The 20360-nt window shown below is 42.5% G+C and overlaps 1 protein-coding gene across 1 annotated transcript in view; it reads left to right on the top strand.

Moving 5' to 3' along the window:
• LOC135704764 (uncharacterized) overlaps positions 1-20056 on the top strand; it is a 126784-nt gene extending 106728 nt beyond the window's left edge. Inside the window, exons 2-3 of the mRNA XM_065226265.1 lie at positions 17333-17652; positions 17714-20056. Of these exons, the coding sequence (XP_065082337.1) occupies positions 17333-17652; positions 17714-19670 (2277 nt within the window). The 3' untranslated portion in view covers positions 19671-20056. The remainder of the gene's footprint in view (positions 1-17332; positions 17653-17713) is intronic.
• The last annotated feature ends 304 nt before the right edge of the window (positions 20057-20360 follow it).

Raw genomic sequence — 20360 nt, 5'->3', positions numbered from 1 at the left:
GGACCGTTTTGTAGTGATGGTTGAGTAATGCTGAGCTGAGCACGACGAGCTACTGATTTCGATCCTAGCCTAGCGGTGGGACTTCTTCCTCCTTCTCTATAGTTGCTCATATGAGCTCTGCAGCTCGCTGCTTGCAGGCAGCCTTTCGTTGTTGTTGTTGTTGTTGTTGTTGTTGTTGTTGTTGTTAAAAGCATTCCTGCTGCTGCTGCTGCTGCTGCTGCTGCTGCTGCTGCTGCTACTATAGACCTTTTGACGTTTAATCATCTTTCTCTATCTAGCACACATAGATGAACGGACGGTTTGTTTTCCCACTAATCTGTTTCCCTCTTGCTCGCACTCGTTCGATTTCAATTGTGCAGTAGTGTGCGCCGATTAAACGTCAGAAAGCTCTATTGTTGCTGCTGGACTGGACAGACACCACGACTTACGGTGATTGAATGAGCACCGTTCAGTGAAACCGCATCGAATTCGATTTTTAAGTCAGTGTTGGGAAATGCGCTGTTTTCAGACATTCGGTGATAATTTTGATCACCATTGCAACAGTTGGACATTTGGTATTTTTCAATAGTGACCTATTGAAACTTAACTAAGTGTTCATTTTAGCAGATTGGTAGATAAATTTCCAATCGTTTGGCTTGTTTAGAATTAAAATCTATCTGCTATTGGTCGAAACCTGACCTCTTTTCGTAATGCTGTGCATTTTGGTTTTTTGAAATTGCGTGGATTCTATAGATTCTGTGGAGATCTATCTAGCCCTGATGTATGTGTTGGTAGAGGGAAAAATGTAAACTTTGCGGGAGACGATTTATACTCGAAAGCAATTTTGTGAAATATGAAGTAAATCAAATCCTAGCTAGTTGTGCATGATGATTTTGATTGATTTTATTTATTTGTAAAGTCGCCAGGAAATACCAGCTGGCGATTTGTTTTTTATGATAACTCCTTACTTGAAAACACACTCACAAACAGACTGCTTTTTCATCAATAAATTATCTCAACATTTAGTGGCAAACCATTCATAAATTTTGTTAACATATAAAAAATTCTATAATCCACATTAAATTTCATATGTAAGCGCCGATTGATACAATATTTTCGACGTCACTACAAGGGTGATTGATTAAACGAAAGAAACGAATCGTGCGGAATGAAAGCCGAGGAAAAACTAATTGCACCAATATATTCAGGCCTACAATTCCCCACCTTCTATAGACAGGTTGAGCCTTGATAGCTAGCTGCTTGCGGGAGCTGATGACCTTGACCAATGTCCAAATAATGCTCTTTAACAAATTTTTTGTGGCCCTGAAAAGGACCGTTTTGTAGTGATGGTTGAGTAATTCTGAGCTGGGTGTTCAACACGGATGAGGCTGTCTAGCTGTATGTCGTTTGGAGTTTTTTTTTTTTTTTTTTTTCTTTATTTTAGAGATTTTTAGCCTGAGGCTAGTTCAATGTCGTTTGGAGTGAGGGTGACACGCTTGGCATAGATGACCGACCCGCAGCGACTCACGAAGAGCTACTGATTCCGATCCATAGCATAGCGGTGCAGCTTCTTCCTCCTTTGATGGTTGCTTAAGTAGGCTCTGCAGCTCGCTGCTTGCAGGCATCTTTTCGTTGTTACTGGAGAACAATTTTCAACGCCCCACGCCGAAAGTACTGCTACTGCTGCTACTAATTTCGACGATCGAACACCACCACACAGTGGTGTGGTCGTTGGGAGCGTGTGGTTCTGAGTATGGCGATGAGTCTGCAATATATTACGCAATTCCATCCTCCCTATTCGCACGCGCCCGAGGATCGGAGGCGAATGCCATTTCGACTTGTTTCGTCTACTTACTACTCTCTGACGACTGTGCTGGGGAAGCAGCATATGCATGTAGGTAATTGGAGGATTTGTTAGTTAATTCGACGTTTTTGTACAATGCTGGTCATTTACCAGTTTTTCAATAGTTTCTTCGTTCGGAAGCATTTTTATCGATGCGTAGTCATATTTCTGATCGATTGGTGATAAAATTATTGAAATTGGACCAGGGGCAGCTGAGTTATTAACGTTCAAAATCTTTCTTAATTTGTTACATGTTACATTTTCGGTTTTCACAAAGTGTACCCCCATATAGGAATCAAAGATGTAGTCCTACGTCAAAATTTAGTGGAAAGTAGCAACAAGTTGTGATCTGTCAGCGATAAATTAGCGGGTTCTTGAATACTATACAAATTATAAATTTTATTACTATACAACGAAAAACGAAAATAGCTGCACAAACCCATTTGTCTCCGTCCACGCCGTTCTGCAATTAAAATCATTAATTGGGTGAACCATGTCTTAATACCTACACGATATGCAGCAGATCATAGATCTAATTTTAGCCTTACTAAGCACAACCCACCTTTTGCCTATATTTTTCAAGTAGATTTTTTTTCACAAAATGGAATGTTTTCATTGCAGATGACTTCTAAATTTATTAACCTTTCCGTACGTACCGTAAGATTTGATACAGAGAATCAAATTATTGAGATATTGTTAAAAATCTAACACTGCTTCTTTACTCCAAACCCGGCCTATGGATTCTAAATTCGGCCTAATGCATTGAAACGCCATTCAAACGCCTTTGAATACACTTCGGCCTATGGGATGAAGATAAAAATTGATTCGGTTGGAGCGCTTCTTTTGTTTTTGAGAATAATGGGTGCAAACATTCATATCACGCGTTTTTTTTTTTTTTTTTAACTCTTTATTTGTTCCAAATTCAAAATAAATTACATTTCATTTTTAACCTAGGTGCTCCAGTTACTGCAGTAACGTACCAGCCTTAATTGTTATGATATATATCTAAGTGTTTTTACATTGTTCATGTCTTGGCAATTCAGTATTTTAAACAGGTTTTTTAACCTGCATGTCAGTATAACAATTGATATCTTAAAACTAAAAACTAAAACTAAATCTTATCTAAGTATAAAGGGAATTAATCGTTGCAATTGAGGATTGCAACGATTTTTGCCTGAAATTATTAATTATTTTGTTGGACATTTGTGCTAAAGTCTCAACATTCGAAATTCTATGTACTTCGGTTGTACTGTACCAGGGAGGCAACTTCAAAATCATTTTCAGAACTTTGTTCTGAATCCTTTGAAGTGCTTTTTTCCTGGTAGTGCAACAACAAGACCATATTGGCACAGCGTAAAGCATGGCCGGTCTAAAAACTTGTTTAAATATTAGAAGTTTATTCGTCAGGCAAAGTTTGGATTTCCTGTTTATAAGAGGATACAAACATTTAATATATTTGTTACATTTAGCTTGAATGCCCTCAATGTGATCTTTAAAAGTTAATTTTTGGTCAAGTATTAATCCAAGATATTTCACTTGGTTTGACCAGGAAATTGGAACTCCGTTCATAGTGACTATGTGACTACTACTAGGTTTCAAAAACGAAGCTCTAGGCTTGTGTGGAAATATTATAAGTTGAGTTTTGGAAGCGTTGGGAGAAATCTTCCATTTTTGTAAATAAGAAGAGAAAATATCTAAACTTTTCTGCAGTCTGCTGCAAATAACACGAAGACTTCTTCCTTTAGCGGAAATGCCTGTGTCATCAGCGAACAAAGATTTGTGGCAACCCTGAGGCAAATCAGGGAGGTCCGAAGTGAAAATGTTATACAATATAGGCCCAAGAATGCTACCCTGAGGAACTCCTGCTCTAACAGGTAATCGATTAGATTTGGAATTTTGATAATTTACCTGCAGAGTTCTGTCAGTTAAATAATTTTGAACTAATTTCATAATATAAAGTGGAAAATTAAACTTTTTCAATTTAGCAATCAAACCTTCATGCCAAACACTGTCGAATGCTTTTTCTATGTCTAGAAGAGCAACTCCAGTTGAGTGGCCTTCAGATTTGTTTGAACGAATTAAATTGGTAACTCTTAAAAGTTGATGAGTAGTTGAATGCCCATGGCGAAATCCAAACTGCTCATCTGCAAAAATTGAGTTCGTATTGATGTGAAGCATCATTCTATTCAAAATTATCTTTTCAAAAAGTTTACTTATTGAAGAAAGCAAACTTATTGGGCGGTAGCTAGAAGCTTCAGCTGGATTTTTATCCGGCTTCAAAATTGGAACAACTTTTGCATTTTTCCATTTATCAGGAAAGTATGCCAAATGGAAACATCTGTTAAATAATTTTACCAAGAAAGACAAGGTACTCTCTGGGAGTTTTTTGATGAGGATATAGAAAATTCCATCATCACCTGGAGCTTTCATATTTTGAAACTTTTTAGTTATAGACCTTACTTCGTCCAAATCAGTCCCCCAGGAATCATCAAAAATATTTTCCCGAGAGAAAATATTCCGAAAATCCCGAGCAACCTGATTCTCAATAGGACTAGTAAGACCCAAACTGAAATTATGGGAACTCTCGAATTGCTTAGCAAGTTTCTGAGCTTTTTCCAAATTTGTGATCAAAATTTTACCACCTTCTTTAAGCGCTGGAATTGGCTTTTGAGGTTTTTTCAAAATTTTTGTGAGTTTCCAAAAGGGTTTGGAACTCGGGTCTAATTTAGAAACATTATTTTCAAAAGTTTTGTTCCTCAGGGCAGAGAATCGCTTTTTAATTTGTTTTTGCAAATCCCGCCAGATAACTTTCATGGCAGGATCGCGTGTTCTTTGAAATTGTCTCCTACGGACATTTTTAAGACGGATCAAGAGCTGAAGATCATCGTCTATTATAATTGAATCGAATTTAACCTCGCATTTTGGTACTGAGGCAGCTCTTGCTTCAACTATAGAAGTAGTCAGAGATTCAAGAGCATAATTAATTTCATCTTTGGTTTGCAAAGGAATGTTTGGATCGAAGTTATATTCCATAAATGTTCGATATTGCTCCCAATCAGCCCTATGGTAATTGAAAGTAAAGCTGTTGGGATTAGAAATTATTTCTTGGGATATTTCAAAAGTTACTGGAAGGTGATCAGAACCGAAGTCAGCATGGGTAACCAATTGGCTACAAAGATGACATGAATCAGTTAAGACCAAATCAATAGTTGAGGGATTTCTTGCAGAAGAAAAGCATGTTGGGCTGTTTGGATATTGAATAGTGTAATAACCTGCAGAACAATCATCAAACAGAATATTACCATTGGAATTGCTTTGAGCATTATTCCATGAGCGGTGTTTTGCATTAAAATCACCAATAATGAAGAATTTAGACCTATGACGGGTAAGTTTCTGGAGGTCACCCTTGAGAAAATTCTTTTGCTGGCCTACGCATTGGAATGGCAAATAGGCAGCTATAAACGTAAGTTGTCCAAATTTTGTTTCAACAGAAACTCCCAAAGTTTCAAAAACTTTGGTTTCAAATGAAGAAAGAATTTTATGCTTGATTCGTCTATGAATAATGATGGCAACGCCACCACAGGGTCCATCAAGACGATCATTTCTATAAATCAAGTAATTTGCGTCCTTCTTAACCTTATGGTCAGGTTTAAGGAACGTTTCAGTTATAACGGCAATATGCACGTTATGAACTCTCAAAAAATTAAATAGCTCGTCTTCATTATCTTTAAGAGATCGAGCGTTCCAATTTAAAATGTTTAATGCTTTAAAATCCATTACTGAATTTTAAAGTCATGACAATATTATTAGCAAATTTTACTCCAGTTTGAATAGCATCAAACATAGAGTTAGATTTAAGCATATCAGAAATCATGTCAATTAATGAATTCTGTAAAAATTCCATTTTAGGGGCAGTAATGCTTCCTAAGTCAAAATTGTCAAAATTTCCGTTAGAACGTTGGTTAGTATTTTGATTTCTACCCGCTGCAATAGCAGCATAGGTAGCTCCATTAACTCGCTGAACATTGTTAGCAGCGAGAGGAGTAGGTACAGATGAAACATTTGAAGCAGGGGTGATATTTGTACCTACGGGTACGAATGTAGAATTTGTTCCTCGCTGACCGTTGTTAACAGCAGAGGAATTTGTACCTGGTCGGAAACGTGGAGCGTTTCCTACCTGTCGGTTAGAACGAGATTGTAGGATCGCTTTGCGAGTCTTACATTCCCAAAAATTGGATTTGTGGTTTTCACCACAATTTGAACATTTAAATTTCTTAGGATCTTCCTTCACAGGACAGTCGTCCTTTGCGTGAGAGGAATCACCACAATTCATGCATTTAGCTGGCATGTAGCAATTTTTAGTTCCGTGACCCCATCCCTGGCACTTACGGCACTGAGTGAGGTTTTGGAAATTTCCTCCAGTCTTCCTGAAGTGTTCCCACTTCACTCGGACACGGAGCATAAGGCTAGCTTTTTCTAATGTCTTAAGGTTGTTTAGTCCACTAGACTTGAAGTGAACTAAATAGAAATCATTAGAAATCTCGTTGCGCGAATCGCCAGGACGGGATTTCATTTTCATTTTGATTACTTGGAGTGGCACAACTCCAAGTAATTTTGCCAGTTCATCTTTGATCTGATCCAGGGATTCACCACTGGGCAGTCCTTTCATGACAACCTTGAACACACGTTCAGTTTTGGTGTCGTAAGTAAAAAATTTGTGCTTCTTCTCAGTAAGATACTTGAGAAGACATTTAAATCCGTCCAAGGTTTCAGCCAATACACGGCATTCACCCCGACGTCCAATTTGTAGTGAAAACTTAACTTTCACGAAATTCAAAAGTTCCATGCGAAGAGCATGGAAATCGGTAGTGGTTATCACAATAGGGGGAATCTTTTCTTTCTTGGCATTAAGCCGGGAAAGTTTACTAGAATTTTTCTTGGATGATGGATCATTCTCATCATCCGTGAGCAAATCAAATTGATTACTCAAATTAATTTCATCAGAAGGGGGGTCAAGAGTTTGCCCCTTTCTTTTGCGTTTAGGCGCCATGGCGGCAGTAAATTTTTATCCAAATCGACTTCCAAGCAGATTACTATAAGAATCTGAAGGATCGAAGAGGAATTTTCCAAATCGATATCCAAGAAGGATTACCTCGGGTAGGGTCCAAACAAGGATCGAAGAGGAATAAGAGGAGTTGAACAAGGTAGAAAATTTTTACAGGTTGAGCACTGAAAAGTGCTGTTTAAATTTGTTGTAGCTTTAGGTAGTAGTAACACTTCCTTAAGCAAAAAGCAAATAGATCCGCACGGCAAGAGAGCACGATGCGGACATTCATATCACGCGTTGTTATTGACTTCGTTCGGTTGCTTTTAAACTAAAGTATCGTAGACTTGTTAACTCTGAAATCATGGATTTATATGAAGTTTTCTGCTCGATAGGCTCAAAATGATCGATTAGGCCGAAGTAGGTCCTACCCTACCTCAGATCGTTATTATCTTCCGCTGTGTAATTACTGATTGTAGATGATACGGTATTCCAAATCAAATTAATGAGATGAACAAATGTTCTAATCTTAACGGACACTTTCAATTATCGTTCCTATTATATAAGCCGAGTCGTGGCGATCATTGTGGTTACTAGTCTAATTTGGTATTAATTCTGTGATACAAAAATAGGCCAGTGACCAGAAGTGAAGCTCGACTCGACTTACATAATAGGATCCTTTTTAAGTATATGGCGTTATTATTATGTTCCTACCGGAAATCCGGTTCGATCAAATTTGGGAATTGGGATGATGGAATGAATCACATGGGTTTACCAAATTAAAAAAGGAAAGAGTTTCACGCTCAATTTGCGTATTCAGTATTTACAAGGCGTTCTATTAGCACCGAATAGATTTTTGATATAATAAATTAACCGCACAAAGCAATCTACTAATGCCTATTTTAATAATAATATTAAAGTTAACACAAGTAAGATTTATTAGATTAAAGTCCTGAACAGGATGATCATTCCATAAAATAGATGAATTGCTTATTAATCGTCAATTGCTCGTATTAATTTCTTCTACCGTCGATATACTTTGGAACTAATGGATGAAGTATTGAACATCCTCGGTAGCCTTTTGAGTGACTTTCATTGTCTATTCTGGGTTTTGATGTATCAGCAATGAAGATATTGAAATTTTGATTTACTCAAAATTTACTCAAAAATCAAAAGCTGTCTTACCCCAAGGGTGCAGTAGTGTGCACCGATTAAACAGCGGCTCTCGTATTGAAGCATCAAAGTGACGATTGGCTCACAGATGGCGAGTGGGTGAAAATGGTAATGACCAGCTAGGTGGCAACCCTATGTTGTTTGCCTTGACTTGAAAAGAGCTAACATCGCTGCGGGCCCGCGAATCGTGGGCCCCCCTGACAGCTCATAATTTGTAAACAAATAGAAGATTCAAGCCAGAATTTCAAAAAAGGCGTGACTGATATTTTAGATATTCTTAATATTTTTGCTTACATTTTGTGAAAAATAAACTTAGAACTCATATAATATTATTTTCTGATTTTCTACCATGAAGTCAACCGTTTATATGGCATAAAATGGAAAATAATTTCATTTGATAAAAATAAGTCACGCCATTTTTGCAGTTCACACTTGAATTGTGACGTTTCAGATGTTGGTTTCAATAACATGGCGGCATATCACCCAGCTGGTAATGACAGATATCATGTCTAATTGGTGTCCGGCTATTTGGCTGAATATTTGGAAGGAAATTTCCAATTTTTGACCACTACTTGAACCTAAATGGCAGCCCTGTGGACTTTTTTTTTACTTTCCACAGTCATGGTTTTTTTTACATTATAAAAATTTGATTGTTTGTTAAATTGTATATTGTATAAAACTGAAATTTTATACTGTCGATGAATTCATTATTCTTGTAAAGATGAGCTATTAGTTATGCTATTAGTATTTTCTTAGCCACTCTTTTTAACATGAGCAGTTCTTTGGAGTTTTGATGATCTTCTTATTTTTTTTCACACTAAACGCAGCTTGTCCTAACAGAGTAGGCTGCGCGTGCGAACAAACACGACGTTCGTTTTTTTTCTCGGAGTTGTTTATGCTTATTTGGTTATTAATCCGGTTAACATTTTCGAAGATGGTCAAGAACGCGATTATCCGTTTCAAAAGGAATCAAACCATCTATGCAGAAGAAGCCCTGCGAGAACTGCATCCCATCCCCACGGGATACTGGCTGTACTGACTGTGATTTGCCGCTGACATACGGTTTCGAAAACGAAGAGGAACCTTTATTGGAACCAAGATATTCCATTGTTCGTCGTATTCGCGTCAAGAAATTGCAAGTTGCTGGACTTGATACTTGACTATCTTCACTCGGATCCAGCAATCGACTACAGCCGAATATTTTTTACCCAAGCCGGAGGATCACTACATTTGGACACTTCAAACTGGTTCTACATAGGACGGGACTAGTTTATGTTGATCCCCATCCAGCGAACCGTCTTTGATTGGAACTAAAATGCAATGGATGCTTCCTGTGGATGCATTTGAACTAACTTGGTGAGATCGTATATGATTTTATCTATTTATACTAAATTTTCATAATTCTCTTAAATTTGACAAATTCTTAATGGAGTTTTCTCACGCATCCCATTTGTGTGTCTTTGAAATCATCATTGAACGCCAAATGGATTGTCTGCACATTTTTTAGCATGTGGTGGAACATTACTGTAAATCATATATGCTAAAACATTATGTTATATACTGGGTTGGAAGGGGGGGGGGGGGGGGTCAGCCTAAGGGAATCAAAGAATTTGTTGGCTGGACGAGGGTTCGTGGATTTGCCAGTGCCTTGTCACGTGTTTACAGATGGCTGGTCGTTTTGTCTTCCAAAGGTCTTTAATGAAGCTGATTCACCCTGCTCCAAAAAACCATAAGGCAGAACTTTACAACCGATAAAGTATCGGCAGACATTGGTAATCCTTGCACTGATGGTGGGTTCCCTTCACATCACATCACAGTAAACGCAGTTTGTTCTAAAATTAAGACAAATCAGAATTTAATAAAAATAGGAGAATTTTCCTTCTTTCAAACATGAGCAGTTCTTTGGAGTTTTGTTGTTCGACACTCGGCTAAACGAACCATTCGGCCAAATGTCCCGGAACCGTCAAATTGCATGACATTTGTTTAGTACATCATCGTTTTTGTAATTGTGGATTTTAAAACTAGGTGTCACATCACCAGTTTTGGCTTTGCTTTAATTCGCCAATAGTACTTCACATTCTCTTCTACTTCTGTCTGTTACATGAGAAAGTCCCACGTCTCGCTCTGTCAATAAAAATAAACCATCGAACGGTACGCGAACAAACGACTGTTAAATCACTGACCTAATCAAGTATCTTTAGCAAAAACTTTCACATGTCAAATGAAATCAAAATAGTAATTTTCTATATTCTCATCATGTATGTATGTTACAATTAAAACTTTTACTGCGTACGTACTACACAATTTATTTCTAAATTATATTAATCGCCACACTAAATGACTATTATAAATGAAATGTCGAAAAGATCGATTAAAAATGATTGATTAATTCGGTGAATCGATTATTTAAAAAAAAAACAATCGATTCACTAAGATCGATTCTTGCCTCAAGATTGCCCAATGCCAAGTCGGATAGCAAGACGGATACTGAAAGGTGCCACAGAAGGAATAAGTGTTAGTTTGTGTACTAAAATGAACTAAGACGACTGTATAAGGCATGTTTTGCCTTTCGGAGTGAGTCCATTCTGGAAGCAATCTGCCTATTCAGATCGGCCATTTCACGTTTTTTGCCCAGATCTCCAGTCCTCTGAAACTGGCGTCTACAAACATTTCTCAACCGAATCAGTAATTGGGTGTGGGAATCAATAGCAACAAACTTACCCCTCACAGGAACTTGTCGAACGCATGCCTCGTCAGCCATGGATATGGCCTGTTGTAGTCCTTCCAACGTCCGGTCGATGTCATCTACGGTGTTGAGCAGTGGATTTTCATTGATGTTGCTGTCCACCATCCGTCCGTACTACACCCAGTTGACATGGTGGTAGTCTTTACGCAGGCAGTCAGTCCACCACCGGTTGGTGTTCGGAGCTAAGATCGTTGTGCGCCTCCGTCTTGGATAGTCCGATGTTTGACAGGAAAAAGTCCAGGGAGGAGGGATTTCCCGCCGGAGAGATGAAAGTTGGTTCGTCCGGAAATTGCACAGTGTACAGTCCATGTTGTGCGTGGTCGAACAATAGACATCCGTTTCGGTTACTCTGGTAGTTCAGCCAAGCTTCATGGCGGGCGTTCAGGTCGCCCCCAACGATGAATCAGGAGCTAGTACGGGTGATGGCGGTCAGGTCCGTCTTGAATTGGATTCCTAATCCGTTGGTTGCGGTACACTGGCGTGGGCAGTAAACAGTGATAAACCGGACGTTTCCAGTTGGTGATTCCACCTCCACACAAGGGGTTGGTCACTCTACACAGTGTGCCAAAATCAAACTTGGGCACACCCGGGTGCAGTCATTGGCGTTGTTTGGCACCCATGGTTACAATTTTTATGATCTTTAAAGTTACTGGCAACACTGAAATTTTCCTGTACCTGCGCAGTGTGCATGTGTCAAAATGTTGTTGATGTTGCCACTTCTAGTGAAATTATTTTCAAAACAACCGTGAATCTTCACCAAGTCTCGCCATGGATTCTCAAAATCGTTACACCCGTGACGGCAGTCGCATCCACATTTCCTCCCATACGAAAAACAGCTAACAGCGGTATCTTGACCTGCCCGAGGTTTCCGGGCATTGGCTACACGAACTAGCGATGCAGCTCCCACGGCTGCGGCTGCTTCCAATGGTGCTTCTGGACCGCCTTTTTTTTACGATTTTAGAGGAAACGGACCAGCAGAAAGTACAGCAGCAGCAGCAACAGCAGCAGCAGCAGCAGCAGCAGCAGCAGCAGCAGCAGCAGCAGCATTGAAAGCAGCCGCAGCCGTGGGAGTTGCATCGCTAATTCGTGTAGCCGTGGCCGACGCTGGAAATCTTGGGCCGGTCACGACAAGCGCTGCTTGAGTTTTAATCGGAAAGTCAACAACCAAACAAAAATTATACCATCCGACCATTCGAACTGCTCGAATACATCCATGGCAGTGGCTGCTACACCAATCATTCCACCGTCCAACATATAATGGTGGAGGACCGTCTTGGCAAAATCTCAAATAGTTCAACAAATTTTTTTTTACTCCTGCCTTTTTGCACTTCCAACTAACAGCTTCATAATGAACGTGAGTTTTGTGCGTTTGTGATCGATCGCGCTGTGGTTGCACTTCATGATGGCGTTCACCGCCACGGCTACGCTCGGGAACTCGACCAATCCGGAGGAGGAACTTTCAGATTTCAGCGGGAACATTCGCTTTTGCGACGGGTGGCAGTCCTTGGTGGTGAATGCAGTTGGCAGCAGATCCTCGGACGGCATACGGGTTGGGTATTGAATAATTGGAGAATGCGATTTTTGCTGGCCTGGGAAGCGGTTGTTTTGGAGGCGCTGTAGACCTTGAAGCTGATCGAATTGTCCGGCAGGGTGTACGGGTTGGTGGACTCTGACAAGTAGTTCTGCTTGGAAAATTGGCTCGTCCGGGTCAGCGGTGCGTCCTTCATCAGTCCGACGTGTGTTGTTTCCAGTTTTCCGACGGATGATGCTCGGGCGGTCAAAAATTCGGTGCAAATCCGTTTCCTCCGCCGGCTCCCAGAAGAGTTGGTTGACTAATGATTGACGTTCGTTGTGCGGGGTCGGCCTTCCGCCGAAGATGGAAGGATCGTGTAGCAACAGAGCTCGTCCGTTGCAGGCATCTTTGGAGACAAAACAAAACAAAAACAAGAGCTGTTAAAATATCGGGTTGCCAAACAAGGCATTATTCACAAGCAATCAAAAGTCAGTTCAATGACTTCTTGGCTCTGCCGGTACAGCCATAGAGGTAACTCTAAGACTAGAAGGTCCCGAAGAAACGAGCTCAACTTTTTGGCTCAGCTCTGGTACTCTCTTCGGTCCCAAGCTAATCGATTCACCCCTCGAAACATAGAAAAAACCAATAACCCCTCATTTTATCTGTCAAACTTTCATAGCGAAACAAAACAAACATTGCATAGTACTAGAATTTCGACTAAAATGGGGTACGTTAATCGTTTGCTTAGGACCAATAGGCTAGTCAAGTAGTGAGTCAATTTAAAATCGTTAGTTTCGTATTGATTGTTGGTACAGCTGCGGCACACTGAGGTACACTGAGAAAAAAGTTGGTGCAAAACAAGTGTGTAGAGTGACCACCCCTTGCCTCCACTCCACACTAATGGCCTCGATGATAGAAGTGCGGATGTGGGGCAGAGTGCAAAACTTGATTCCCTTTCTGACGATGATCGCTACACCACCACCCCTGGAGCGGGTGCGATCAAGCCGGATAATGTTGTGATCAAGCAACCAGAAGCTGTCGCCGGACTTTAGATGGGTCTCGGTTAGAAGGCCCACGTCGATGCTGTGCTTGCGGAGGAAGTCGGCAAGCTCAATCTGTTTTGCTTTTACAGAGCAAGCGTTCCAGGTAGCGATGGTTAGCGGTTTAGACACCATACTGGATGATGAACTTACCGAGCACTTGGATCTGTTCGGGTTTATTGCGGCACTTACCAAGAGCACCGGACATGTTGACGAAAATTTCCATCAGTTCATCCGCTGAGAACAGATCGGGATTATTTGGTTGAGCTTTTGGTTGTCTCCAGAATCCAAGGGGGGGGGGATGGAGAGCTTTGTCCAGCAGAAGATCCAGACGTTTCTTGAGGAGAGGCGGATCGCACCCTTGGATTCGCTTGTCCATGAAGGGGCGGAAAGTCCTCCGCTCTGAAAACCGGGGCCTTATCCTTCCTTCGTGCTGTTTGCTTGTTGGTGGATGCCTGATTTCGGATGCGCTTGAAATCCTCGCGTTTAGGGCACTGCTTGTTGGATCCTTGGTGAGCACCACCACAGTTGGCGCATTTTAACGCCACAGCTCCATCCGCAGGGCAGTCGGAAGTGGCGTGGTCTTGAGCGCAATTGCCGCAGCATGGCTTAATGTTGCAGTTGCGGGTGCCGTGTCCAAAGTTCAGACATCGTTGGCACTGAGTCACATCGCGATGGCCGCCACGGTATGGCTCCCAGCGGACGATGATGCAATTGATGGAGCGTATGGCTTTCAGTGCGTTAAGCGTCACCGTTCCTTTCTGGAAGTGTACCAGGAAAAGGCAATCCGGATACGCCTTCACATTCTCGTCTCTTCTTGTCATCCGATAGACGGCACTTTGGGCCAGCTTGTACCGGTCCCTGATTTCAGCTTCCATAAACTTCGGGTCGAAGTTTGGTAGGCCCCTGATGACGACCTTGAATGGCTTCTCACCGGGAATGTCGTGGGTGAAGAATTCCGCCTTGGAAGTCCTCAGGTGGGCGACGACCAAGTCATACTCCGCTTTGGTACGGAGCACCGCCTTGGTGCCGACTCTGCCCAACTTGTATTCGGCTTTAACGCCCAGCGTCGCTAGATCCGCGATGAGCTCATTAAGATGAGCATTTTTCACTACCAATGGAGGTAGCTTCACTTTTGCCGCACTCGGACCGTCTGTCTTCCAATCACACGATGCGACCGACACTACTGACGACGCGAATAAACGTTTGGAATAAATTGTAGAAGAACTCGACAGAGCGAGCAAACACCGGACTGAACTTCTTGACGGACAAGCAGAGAATGATGAGGGTCGGCTCGACGACACCCATCTTATATAGTGGCTGCTGACACGTAATTGGTTAGTTGTAGTATCCAATCAGGTTGCAACACGTGGTGGTAACTTCTAGAATTTTTCATGCGAGTTGTGCTTCGCTAGGATGTTGACAAAATGAACCATCAACCGGGTTGTTCGATCTTTGTCATGGTTGGAAAATTCTGAGCCCTCCACGGATACGGTGAACTAGTTTGAGCTTTGGTGAGCTTCGACATGACGATAACGTGCTTGATGACGGTAGCTCACAATGCTTTCTCACGATGAGCAACTGTACCCAAACAGTGACAGTGTGGCTTCATCACTGTTACTCTGTCTAGAGCGCTCTTGCAGGCAGCCTTGGCAGCAAGCTGCTTGTGGAGCCTTTCGAATACGTCTGAAGCTCGAAAGGAAGTGCGGTTACGGCTTGATTCGTTTGGGACCAACTATGTGATGTCTTTGTTAGGAAATACACCTTATGGTGTAAACAAATGTATGGGAAATTTTGATGCTACAAGTTTAGTAAATTTTTTTAGTTTTTTAACCATTTGAACTATTTGTACTATATGCCACAAAATTGCTGGAGTAAGCCCCCGTCGAATGGCATATTGCATGACATATTTCAAACTAATGCTTTGGAGATATATGCGTTCAAAACCTGACCCTTTCGTTACATGCTCATTTTTCGTACTCGCAAAGTGTACCCCCATATAGAAAACAAAGACGTAGTCCTACGTCAAAACATCCGGGGAACTGTTATTCATAAAATATCACTGAAGACCCCGCAATGTCCCTGAAATTTTCGGAACGTTCCTGAAATGCACTTCGGAACTCTTTGAAAGTTTTTGCAATATTGCTGAAGTTATTGGGGCTGTTTTGAAGTTCTCTGATCATCCTCGAACAACTCGGAACTTCACTGATTATAATGAAACTACCTAAAAATCACTTATCTTCTTTGAACGCCTCTGGGACATTCTTGAAACTGTTGGAAGTTCTTAAGTGCTCTCACAATTTGGAATGGAACATCAGTATTGAAGTATCGTATCGCTAAAAATCTGCTATTTATCAACTTTATTTAGATGAACATGTCATTGAGACAGTACTAATGGCTACTTTAGGTCCCTATTGAAAATTTAGACAGTTGCTGAATTTATGTATGGACCTAAATTAGGGGCATTTAGGACGACATTACATCAATTTCCCCTATATAAATAAATTTAACAGTTCAGCTCAGTGCGGTCGAACTCGGCGGTTGAAACAACAGCAGCCTCTTGCGATTTTATCTATTTTACCCTCAATTTTACCGCAATAGCCAACAGGCATGTGTGACCGGTCAACCAAGCCAACCAACTACCCATAATCACATATTAGTCCTTGCTTGATTTCCTCTAAACATGGTAGCATTTTTTTCTGTTTAAATTTCGCATCTAAATTCATAAAACGCCAAAATCCGCTCTCACCAATTTCGGAAACATATCTTTCGTGAACGTTGGGTTGCCACCAATCCGAACAAAACAGTCCATTTGATGTTTCGCTCCAAATGCCACCTGTGTAATGATTAAGTCATGGGAGAAACCGAAAAGATTGTATAATTTAAAAACTGAAAATAATTTTCCACTAGGTCATCGTTCATATGGATCTGTGAGACCGAACAGCACATGTGAATGTGAACACTAACTAACAACTGTTATTAACTCTATTCTGACCTTGTATTTTTTGTTGTTTTACGTACCGCATAAGAGGATATAGAAACTGATGACATCTTGTACTATTCATTTGATGATGTTTGAAAGAAAAATGGAAACTAAAGAGGGTCTAGCGAGGAGCTGGTTTTGAACCAAACAAACTGTCAAAGCCAGGGCCAATCGAGAATATTTCTCCCACGATCTCGAAGCCAACAAGCCACTCTAGGTTGTCCTGCGTGGCCTCCCGGACATGGATAACGACACACTGTCGGATGAATTGAAGGCGAACGGCCTCAAACTGGTACATGTCTCCAAGATGGCTCGTTGCCAAGGCAGTTTGTTTTGAATCGGCGCCCCTCTTCTACTAAATAGACCCTCTTGACATAAAACGATGGCTGCCTACCTCCAAAGATGGCCTGGGAGAAATTGCATCCTTTCACGTTGCCACGGGCAACGCATCGTCCCACTTGCGTATGTTTACCCATGAAGTTATCATATTTTTACGATTTTTACACTTGCACTCCTCGGACCTGCTCCGTTGTGCCTATGGCTACCTGTTTATGAGTCGTCAGGTATTCGATCCGATCGACTCAAACTTCGATTATGCAATCCCACCGACCGCAATACAAGTCGCTCAAGTTCCGTCACGTCTGCCGCGAGCGACCGAGAAAACTCGAACGCGGACCACCATAAAAACGTAAACAAATGAGTTGATCAAACGGCTTACTTTTTGTTTGATGTTGTGATCAAGATGATGATCGTAAATGCCATCGCGATCGTCTCTCACGCACTCCAGTCAAGGACGGTCACTTTTCCGTTCCGTCTCTTTCTTTTCACCTTTTCCTCGTGTGGAAGGGGGAAAGCAAGCGAGTGGTGAGGGGAGACGCTTCCGCATAAAAACACTTTCACTGATGGAGAGCCAAATCGATCGAAGAATTCATTTCATTACGATTCCCTGTATGTACTGCATCCAAAAATGCAAACGCCTAAATGTATGCTTCCATTCTCGCTCTTTTGCAGACACTGAAATCGATCAACAACAAGATGCAACGATCTACGTTCACCTTCATGCTGCTGATGCTCGCGATCCTGGGGGATCAGTTGATCGGCAGCGCCTACGGAGGACCGGCGCAGATGCAGCAGATGCGCTTTCGACCGCGATATCCCCGGAGGGATCCTTCCTACCTGTCGGCGTACAACATCCACAAAACGTTCAAGGCACGGGACGTCAACGATCTGGACGCGCAGCAAGCACGCAAGGCCATGGTTGATGTTCAGCAGACGATCGCCGAGGTCCAACGATTGCTAGCTCAGGACCCTACGCTCCCGAGGTTAACCAGGTGGGTTGTGCTTTCCGCATCCTTGGTTTGACTACTAACACTTTTATTTAACCTATTTCAGGGGAGAGATCGAAGAGCTATTCGAGAATGTGACCCGCGAGGAGTTGGCAAAATCGCTCCGCGAAGGCGATCAGACCCGTGCACAGCACATGCGAGCACTGATGTTGGTCCTGCCATATCACACCAACAACATGAACCCGGAAAACCTTCAAAACTTATACACGCTTCCCCCGGTGACGAAGTTAGTCCCGAACGAGATAGCTCCGAAGAAGAATCCCGGAAATGTCCCAACGAGAGAGCCATCGCAGATGCCTCCAACGAAGATGATCGTCACTACAATGCGGCCTACTTTTAAGCAGCGAACTCCGGTCGAAGAACTGACGCGCCCATTGTTGACGACGCCCGTTCCAATTACAACGATTCGATTCACCACCCACAAACCGACTACGTTCCATCCGGCGCTGCCAAATGTGATCCGAGACGAGGTGAAACCATCCCAAACGAAGCTCCGAATTGCAACGACCAGTGAAGCGCCAGCCGAGTTCGTCACGCAACCAATTGAACCGGTTAGTGCTGACGCACCTATCAGAGTGGAACTCCCGATTGCCACCACGGAAGCCGTCAAGAACTCTGAGATCAACGACATCCTGGCATCGCTCGGCTTAGGAGACGGAGTTCTTCCCACTTTCAGACCGCTTCCCCTGGAGATGACCTCCCCATTCGAACTGACTACGGAGTTCAACGTTCCGCAGGTAGAAGACCCCGACAATGCGAATGAAGAGCTCAAGATACTTCTGCGATCGTTCGGTCTGCTAAACGACGGTGGCAACTCGGTTGGAATCAACCCAATCCGAGTTGATCCGCTTTATCCGGAAACCTTATCGGATGTCCAGCCCTCCCATTTGATCCAAGACGAAGGCCTGAAGGTTGAAGAACTGGAACCCTCCGCTCCGGCGATGACCAAACCGGACATCAAACCAGATGACTACGTTGCCTTCAAACCCCTGCCTAGCGACGTACCTAACTTGAATGAAGATCTTGATCAGTTGTTGAAGTCCTATGGAATTCTTGACAACGGCGAGCGGAAAGAGAAATCCATCAACACGGAATCGAGCACCAGTGCCGCCAGCTTGGGAACAACCGAGATGGAAGGATTGCCCATGATCGATAAGGACCTGGTCGTGCCGCAGATGGCTTCCATTCTGGACAACTTGGGCATCCAAACCATGAAGAAGGAGCGCAACGGTCGCAAGCTGGATATGAAGAAGGAAACCAACGGAGTCGAGTTAAAATCCAATGGGGTTGCCTTCCGTCTGAAAAAGAAGCAGGAAAAACCCGAAAAGGTCGTCAACGAAGATTACCGCAAGCTTGAACAACTATGGGAAACGATCCGAGAACTAGAAAAGCTCAATCCCAACATCACCGAAGAGTCGTTGGAATCGCTAAACCTGAAGAACTTCAACTTGAGCGACTCCCTTCTAGCTCAGGGACCGAACCCCCTGGAGAGCTACGACTACACCCGCAGCAACGACATCAAGAAGCGCCAACAACCGACCACCGAGGATACCCCGACGCGAATCTCGCTGGATCTAGCCATAAACTCAAACTCTTCCACTGAAAACAGTACTTCCAACCAGGTCGAAATCATCTCCACCACTACCGGAGAACAGCCGCGTAGCACACTGCTGGATGTGGATTCGGAAGCGGAAGCACCAAGCTCAACGACCACGGCCACTTCGACGACCACCATGGAATCATCCAGCAGCAGCAGCAGCAGCACCAGCAGCAGCAGTAGCTCGGACGGCTCGGCCCGTTTCACTGCGCTGGAGGAATCGTTCGGAGGGGGAGCGGACCCGGTTGCACAGGAACCGCTGCCAGCGCCACGGAGAAACGGATTCTACTTCCTGGTTGATTGGAACTCGTTCCTGGAGGTAGGAGAAGACCCCAACAAGGTAGTGATCAATTTTCGACCGCAGACAGGCGATCCTAGCCGGTTCCTGCCGGTGAATGTGCCGTAAATTTTCCAATTGTTTAAGGGGTGTTAGGGCGTAGATTTCTAATCGGCAGCAACTGCTTCTGACGCAAAATGGTGGCAGAGGTGAAGTTTTTTTTTGGCATTTTTTAAGGTAAAAATAAGCATGAGAAAAATTCCACAAAGAGAAAAAGGAAGAAGATTTTATTAGTAATTTCTCGGTAAGAAGCAAAGCTCTTCCATACACAAAATACAGACAAGCGATAACGATTACGATTTTTAGAAGGAAGGGTCCAATTCTTTCAGTTCTATTTTCCTACCCATTTTTTTCTGTACATAGGTAACTTATAGAACTCGTATTTATTTGTAAATTTGCTAGGAAACTAGATAAACTAGGGGTGACAAACTGTACCAGAGTGGATGCAATAAATATATGTAGGTGAAATGAGGTGGTTAGTGATTTCACTTTGGAAAAAAATTGAGAAAAACTTGTATATTTTCCGGTCCGAGATTCCGGAGTCTTTCTGAGATTCTATAAACTGCAGTGAGGTTTGTTGTGCTTCTGCAAATTGCACTGCCTTTCTCTTAAGACCACAGATCTTCTTTGAAAGTCATGAAATTTATCAAAAATGTGCAAGACATCCCTGGAGAGCAGCAAACTTCTATTGAAGTTCTCAGAACTTGTCTCAAGTATTTGAGAGCTCGTGACTGGTGTATACAAGAGACTGTCGTGGGG

This window comes from Ochlerotatus camptorhynchus, unplaced genomic scaffold (genome assembly GCF_037179485.1).
Source record: "Ochlerotatus camptorhynchus isolate MF236.1 unplaced genomic scaffold, CSIRO-AGI_Acam_v1.1 ptg000247l, whole genome shotgun sequence".
In the NCBI taxonomy this organism is placed as follows: domain Eukaryota; kingdom Metazoa; phylum Arthropoda; class Insecta; order Diptera; family Culicidae; genus Ochlerotatus; species Ochlerotatus camptorhynchus.
Note: the sequence above shows the minus strand (reverse complement) of the source record. Positions and strands in the feature narration are given on the sequence as shown.